Raw genomic sequence first — 8,149 nt, 5'->3', positions numbered from 1 at the left:
CGGACTGAATCAGAAACCTGAAGCTAACGCCAAACATTAGCTCCGAGCTAACGGCTACCTGCTAACCCGCTAACTAGCTGCTACTAAAAGAGCGACTGAGCCGTACCTGTTCATCGCAGCCAGGCGTTTCACCTGCGGCCGCACATACCGGCATCCAGCCTGTTAACGCAACAACAACACCATCCTCCGCAAACCCTGTTGTCGCTGTTGTTGTTGCTAAATATGAATATCGCTATGCCTTGACTGGACCCGTTTTCTCGCTCTGCTTCTTTTCTCGCGATATTTACAGGAAGCTCGGTCCTGTTTGAACTCGCAGCTCCAGTATTGAAACTTTGCTCACTAAATCATTAATCTGTCTCTTGTCCTATTGAATCTGATTAACTTTAGTTTTAAAACGTTAAATGTTTGTTAGTTTCGTGTATCTAATTTGTTTTAAATTAGAGAAGTGTGTTTCTTTGGTTCTTTTTTCCCCCCATCCAGTTTAATTTATTCTCAATATATTTTTCAATGCCTCCAGAAAGGTTTATATACTTAAAAGTTGAATATTAATAGAGGCCTGGAACCATGAGGCTCATCTTCTCAACATTTAAATGTTCTTCAGAGCCTCGGGAGTTTAGATGTGGACAAAATATGAAGCTGGTTTCATTTGTTTTGCTTTGACCCGAAACCCAGAAAAATAAAAACATTGATCAGAACATTTGGTTTAATCTTTTATTTTACTGTACAGCAAAGAAAAAACGTGTTTACTCTGTAAAATATTTACAACTTTAATGATCATAACTCAAACATAAAGTTTTTACAGTTCAATTGTGACAATGATGACTCAAGAACATCTGAAATTACAGCTCAGTTTTTAAAATATATTTCTCAACAACAAACAGTCTGGAATCGTTTTTCTCATCTTTATTACATTGTCCAGCAGCTTTAAGATGAAAAATACATTCAGATGCAAATTCTATTTAGAAAGAGGAAGAAAAACATCAAGATGAGAAAAAGGTGAAACCACCAGTGGTCCTTCAGTCCACCTCCTCCACAGTGGGCCCCTGGCTGTGGGCTCCTGCCTGCTCTCTGCAGCTCCCAGTGGGCCTCCCTCCCTGGTACAAGTTGCTGATGATGGGGTTGCACACCTTCTCCAGCTCTTTCTGCTGGTGTTGGTACTCGTCTTTCTCAGCCAGCTGGTTGTTCTCCAGCCAGCTGATGGTCTCCTGGCACTTGTCCACCACCTTCTTCTTGTCCTCCTGGCTGATCTTGCCCTTCAAGCTCTCGTCCTCCACGCTGCTCTTCACGGTGAAAGCGTAGGACTCCAGGGAGTTCTTGGCAGCTATCTTGTCCCTCTGCAGCTCGTCCTCGGCTTTGTACTTCTCGGCGTCCTGCACCATCCTCTCGATCTCGTCTTTGCTCAGTCGGCCCTTGTCGTTGGCGATGGTGATCTTGTTCTCTTTGCCGGTGCTTTTGTCCACCGCGGACACGTTCAGGATGCCGTTGGCGTCCACGTCAAAGGTGACCTCGATCTGCGGGACCCCTCGTGGAGCGGGCGGGATTCCCGTCAGCTCAAACCTGCCCAGCAGGTTGTTGTCCTTGGTCATGGCTCTCTCCCCTTCGTAGACCTGGATCAGGACCCCGGGCTGGTTGTCGGAGTAGGTGCTGAACACCTGGGTCTGCTTGGTGGGGACGGTGGTGTTGCGTTTGATCAGGGCAGTCATCACTCCTCCGGCCGTCTCGATCCCCAGGGACAGAGGAGCCACGTCCAGCAGCAGCAGGTCCTGGACGTTCCCCGACGTGTCTCCCGTCAGGATGGCGGCCTGGACGGCGGCGCCGTAAGCCACCGCCTCGTCCGGGTTGATGCTCTTGTTCAGCTCCCGGCCGTTGAAGAAGTCCTGCAGCAGCTTCTGGATCTTGGGGATTCGGGTGGAGCCTCCCACCAGGACCGCGTCATGGATCTGGCCCTTGTCCATCTTGGCGTCCCTCAAAGCCTTCTCCACAGGCTCCAAGGTTCCCCTGAACAGGTCGGAGCACAGCTCCTCAAAGCGAGCCCTGGTGATGGAGGTGTACAGGTCCACACCCTCGAACAGAGAGTCGATCTCGATGCTGGCCTGGGAGCTGGAGGACAGGGTCCTCTTGGCCCTCTCGCAAGCTGTGCGCAGCCTCCTCAAGGCTCTCTTGTTCTGGCTGATGTCCTTCTTGTGTTTCCTCTTGAACTCCTCCACAAAGTGGTTGACCATGCGGTTGTCAAAGTCCTCTCCTCCCAAGTGAGTGTCTCCGGCCGTGGCCTTCACCTCAAAGATGCCGTCCTCGATGGTCAGGACGGACACGTCGAAGGTGCCTCCGCCCAGGTCAAAGATCAGGACGTTTCTCTCTCCCGACTTGCCTTTGTCCAGACCGTAGGCGATGGCGGCCGCCGTGGGCTCGTTGATGATCCTCAAGACGTTGAGTCCCGCAATGACGCCTGCGTCTTTGGTGGCCTGTCGCTGGGAGTCGTTGAAGTAGGCGGGGACCGTGACCACGGCGTTGGACACCTTGTGGCCCAGGTAGGCCTCGGCGATTTCCTTCATCTTCACCAGGACCATGGAGGAGATCTCCTCAGGGAAGAAGGCTTTGTTCTCCCCTTTGTACTCCACCTGAATTTTGGGCCTGCCTCCGTCTGAAAGCACCTCGAAGGGCCAGTGCTTCATGTCGGCCTGCACCACCGGCTCTTCAAACTTTCTGCCGATCAGCCTCTTGGCGTCAAACACCGTGTTGCTGGGGTTCAGGGCCACCTGGTTCTTGGCCGCGTCCCCGATCAGCCTCTCGGTGTCAGTGAAGGCCACGTAGCTGGGGGTGGTCCTGTTGCCCTGGTCGTTGGCGATGATTTCCACTTTTCCGTGCTGGAAAACCCCCACGCAGGAGTAGGTGGTGCCCAGGTCGATGCCGATGGCCACGTTTTTAGCTGCACACATCTTGGCTGGGTTTCCTTTCAGGCCTAAACCAGCAGAGACACACAGGAGGAGAAGGAGGATTATTCCCTCTCAGAAACACTTCATATGCTACACTTTAGGTTTTTACTGGACTGTGTAGCAGGTTTTGCTCCAATCCGACTGCTTCTGCAAAGCTGCGTTCAGCGACGCCTCGGAGACGTTCAAACATCATTTGCTCCACAAATCTGTCCTGCCTTTGACTAAACTCTACAACGTGTGTTTCTCTGTCCCTCCACCAGTTAATAGGAGCATGAATTCAGTCTGTAGTCGCTGCGGGAGCAGAGAAGAAGAAAAGTTAGAACTTACTGTAGTCCAGAGTTTCCTGCGCAGAGCGCTGTGATGCTTCTTTCTCCTCTGCTGGATCTCCTGATGTTCTCTGAAGGTCTCTGAGTCTCTAACTGTCTCAGCTTCGCCCTCACCGCTATTTATACCCCCTCACTCGCTTCTCGCTGCTTCTCCAGCCTTCGGCCAATCACAGAGCGCGGCGAGGCCCCGTGACGTCATGACGTCACCCGCTAGAAGTTTCTCCCAGCTTCTGGTCGCTCCGAGAAAATGTCAGAAAGTGACAGAAAAGCCCGATGAATTCACAACATTTCCAGAAGCTCCCAGAGCGGGAATGACGGAGACAATATTAGAGCAAAAATATCAACATGTTGGTTTAATAAAGCGCAGAAATCCTCCTGAAGGCCGAAGGTTTATTCAATCTGTTGGATATTTCAGGTTTTAGACGGAAGGAGACTCGGAGGACTGGGACTCTCCAGGTTCACTTAAACTCGGATCGGATCTGTTTTAAGGAGAAAGTTGTCTTATTAACACTACATTATAAACACACTATTTAATTTCATCTATTTAAAAATGTCTCTCAGTTAGACATATTTATTCTGCGCTGCGTTCCTGACCAGTTTAGAGACTTAGACTGACTTTATTGTCATTTTGCGTGCACAGGGTGCATACAGGACGAAATTACCTTGCATACGGTTCAGGACAATGTTTTGAGGTTCCAGTGTTGTGAGGTTGCTCCAGTTTATTTATATTGTTTTCTGATTGTTCTTTGAAATCATCATCAGGCTTTCCAGGGTCAGAGGTCATCTTTAGATTCATTTATTTTAATCAAACTATCACAGCTGATGCTTTTTTGTTTTTATGACTGAATAAATTAGTTTTCTTTTTTTTGCAACTAAGCATCAAATATGGAAGTAATAAATCATTTATTTTGAAGCTCCTTCAGTGATGAAGATGATCGAGTTTCTGACATGAAGCTGGAATAATAATAAATTATTATTATTACTAGGAATTACAGCCTATATATATAGGCTATATATATATATATATATATATATATATATACTGATGTCTTATCTATTGAGCTATCCAGTCAGCTCAATAGATAAGGGTGATATACTAAGGCATCAGTATATCACCCGAGAGGGCGGGGTTCGAATCCAGTCTGGGTCCTTAGGCAAGACCCTTCAAGCTACTGCCTACCTCATACCATGAGAGATACTAAAATGCATAACATGCCGGCTCAGACGTCGCCTGGCCAAACAAGGTCTGCGTCAGGTGTTGGGGAACCAGGGCACCTTGATGACAAATGGGCTACTGGAACAAGACGGAAATGGGCGAGAGATGAAAATGTGGATCTGTTGGAATGCTACTACTCAAGTAACCCTAATCAGAGAGGTTGCAAAGACTGGTGAAGGAATGGTTGCTTCGACATCCCCAGTCAACACTAAGCGCTAAACAACTAGTAGCTCAGTGTTCCAACATCCGCAAACGGCAACTGCTATCACAACTTGAGATTGACGAGATACAACACAAATGCTACGGCAAAAAGGAGGAACCTGGATGTCAGAACTGTGGGGACTTAACTACAAGTCCCCACCCAGTCAGGGGATACACGGCCCCGTTGAGCGAATCAGAGCTGAACGAGACGGCTGCTGACCTGAGAGAGAAAATCATGACCCGAATGACAACCAGACCTCCTCGGCGCCAATTACAACGGCTGAGTGAAGTACCATCAGAGATCACTGAGAATGTGAATGCAGCATTGAGAACGATCCCTACCAACACCATAACAGAAACCAATGAGCTGATCTAGAAATCAGCATCAGTGATCCTTGAGATATTTGGCTATAAGAGCAGCCATGAGACCCAATACCCACCATGGAAAAGACGGTTAGAGGCTAAAATCAAGGTAACAAGGAGGGAAGTGAGCCAACTGTCAGAGCTCCACAAGGGTACAATGAAAAGACCAGTACCCAGAAAGTACAGGCAGATGCCCATACCTGAAGCACTCGAAACTGCCAAACAGAGGCTCCAAGCCTTGGCCAGCCGCCTAAAGAGATACACAAGGGAGAATGAATCCAGAAGGATTAACCGGCTCTTCTCCACTCAACCAGCTAAGGTGTACTCTCAATGGCAGGGTAATAACAACAGAGTAGACCCACCAAGGCTGGAGGGTTTTGTTCTTGCCAATACTGGAAAGGCATATGGGAAAGGGAGGCGTCCCACAACAGCAATGCACAGTGGTTGATCTCTCTACGAGAGGACCATAATAACCTCCCTGAGCAAGCCTTGGTAACCATCACTGTGACAGATGTCCAAGAAAGAGTCTCAGGTATGAAAAACTGGACAGCACCAGGGCCTGGCATGATCCATGCCTACTGGCTAAAGAAACTCACTGCCCTCCATGAGCGACTGGCAGGCCAAATGAACCAGCTGCTACAAAGTGTGACCCACCCTGAATGGTTAACTGAAGGGCGGACAATCCTAATCCAAAAGGATCCATCAAAGGGTCCAGTCCCACCCAACTACCGACCAATAACCTTCCTCTCCACAACATGGAAGCTCATATCAGGCATCATAGCGGCCAAGATAAGCAAACACATGGATAAACACATGAGCACGGCACAGAAAGGTATCGGTGTAAATAGCAGAGGAGCCAAACACCAACTCCTCGTAGACCGCACAGTTGCCCGAGACTGCAAAACCCGACACACCAACCTGTGCATGGCTTGGATTGATTACAAGAAAGCCTATGACTCAATGCCGCATACTTGGATCATTGAATGCTTAGAGATGTATAACATCAACAGGACTCTGAGAGCCTTCATTGCAAACTCGATGAGGCTGTGGAAAACCACCCTTGAAGCCAACTGCAAACCACTTGCACAAGTGTCCATCAAATGTGGCATATACCAAGGAGATGCTCTGTCCTCGCTACTGTTCTGCATAGGCCTGAACCCCCTCAGCCAAATTATCAACAAGACTGGCTATGGATACCGACTCAAAAATGGGGCCAACATCAGCCACCTTCTCTATATGGATGACATCAAGCTGTATGCCAAGAGTGAGCGAGACATCGACTCACTGATCCACACCACCAGGATCTACAGCACGGACATTGGGATGTCATTCGGACTAGAGAAGTGTGGTCGGCTGATCACCAAGAGGGGGAAGGTCATCCGCACAGAAGGGGTCTCACTCCCAGAAGGAACAATAGCAGACATAGAGGACAGTTACAAGTACCTAGGTATACCACAAGCAAATGGCAACCTCGATGAGGTCACAAGGAAAGGAGCCACAGCTAAATACCTCCAACGAATAAGGCAAGTCCTGAGAAGCCAGCTCAATGGCAAGAACAAAATCCGTGCGATAAACAGCTATGCCCTGCCAGTAATCAGATACCCTGCTGGAATAATTAGCTGGCCAAAGGAGGAGATAAAAGCCACGGATATTAAGACTAGAAAACTACTAACAATGCATGGAGGATTCCATCCCAAATCCAGCACCCTGAGACTGTACACGAGCCGCAAGGAAGGAGGCAGAGGACTAGTGAGTGTGAGAACCACAGTCCAGGACGAAACAACTAAGATCCATAAATACATCAGGGACAAAGCCTCAACAGACAATGTGCTCAGTGAATGTCTCAGACAACAGGGAACGGAGGTTGAGGTGCCAGAGATACCATCATGGGAGGACAAGCCCCTACATGGGATGTACCACCAGCAAATAACCCAAGTGGCTGATATCAGTAAATCCTACCAATGGCTGGAAAAAGCTGGACTCAAGGACAGCACAGAGGCCCTCATCCTTTCCGCCCAGGAACAGGCCCTAAACACCAGAGCAATAGAGGCCCAGATATACCACACCAGACAAGACCCAAGGTGTAGGTTGTGCAAGGAGGCCCCTGAGACAGTCCAGCACATAACAGCAGGGTGCAAGATACTGGCAGGGAAAGCGTACATGGAACGACATAACCAAGTTGCAGGTATAGTGTACAGAAACATCTGTGCAGAATATGGACTGGAAACCCCGAGATCAAAGTGGGAAACACCCCCAAAGGTGGCGGAGAACGCCAGAGCTAAGATCCTGTGGGACTTCCAGATCCAGACAGACAAAATGGTAATGGCGAACCAACCAGACATTGTTGTAGTGGATAAACAACAGAGGAAAGCCGTTGTGATAGATGTAGCGATACCAAGCGACTGCAACATCAGGAAAAAGGAGCACGAGAAACTAGAGAAATACCAGGGCCTCAGGGAGGAACTGGAGAGGGCCTGGAAGGTGAAGACCACAGTGGTGCCTGTGGTCATCGGGGCCCTCGGGGCAGTCACCCCCAAACTGGACCAATGGCTACAACAGATCCCAGGAACAACATCAGACATCTCAGTCCAGAAATGTGCAGTCCTTGGCACAGCCAAGATACTGGGCAGAACCCTCAAGCTCCCAGGCCTCTGGTAGAGGACCCGAGCTCAGAGGATAAGAACCACCCGCGGTGGGTGAGAAGGGAATTTTATATATATATATATGTACAGTACAGACCAAAAGTTTGGACACACCTTCTAATTCAATGGGTTTTCTTTATTTTCATGACTATTATAAGGCAAGAAATCCCACTTATTAACCTGACAGGGCAGGTTGACCTATGAAGTGAAAACCATTTCAGGTGACGACCTCTTGAAGCTCATCAAGAAAATGCAGAGTGTGTGCAAAGCAGTAATCACAGCAAAAGGTTGATACTTTGAAGAAACTAGAATATAAGGGGTGTTTTCAGTTGTTTACACTTTTTTGTTTAGTGCATATTTCCACATGTGTTATTCATAGTTTTGATGCCTTCAGTGTGAATCTACAATGTCAATAGTCATGAAAATAAAGGAAACTCATTGAATTAGAAGGTGTGTCCAAACGTTTGG

General features: G+C 48.3%; 1 protein-coding gene across 1 annotated transcript; it reads right to left on the bottom strand.

Moving 5' to 3' along the window:
* Positions 1 to 721: 721 nt before the first annotated feature.
* LOC102230689 (heat shock 70 kDa protein 1) lies at positions 722 to 3,363 on the bottom strand. The gene is made up of 2 exons (XM_005813587.3): positions 3,261 to 3,363; positions 722 to 2,959 (listed from the first exon to the last, which is right to left on the bottom strand). Exon 2 carries the CDS (start codon positions 2,934 to 2,936, stop codon positions 1,017 to 1,019), a length of 1,920 nt encoding a protein of 639 aa, XP_005813644.1. The 5' UTR covers positions 2,937 to 2,959; positions 3,261 to 3,363; the 3' UTR covers positions 722 to 1,016.
* Positions 3,364 to 8,149: the final 4,786 nt, after the last annotated feature.

This window comes from Xiphophorus maculatus, chromosome 16, assembly GCF_002775205.1.
Source record: "Xiphophorus maculatus strain JP 163 A chromosome 16, X_maculatus-5.0-male, whole genome shotgun sequence".
In the NCBI taxonomy this organism is placed as follows: Eukaryota; Metazoa; Chordata; class Actinopteri; order Cyprinodontiformes; family Poeciliidae; genus Xiphophorus; species Xiphophorus maculatus.
The sequence above is the reverse complement of the archived record's forward strand: the minus strand, read 5'-3'. Positions and strand labels throughout refer to the sequence as shown.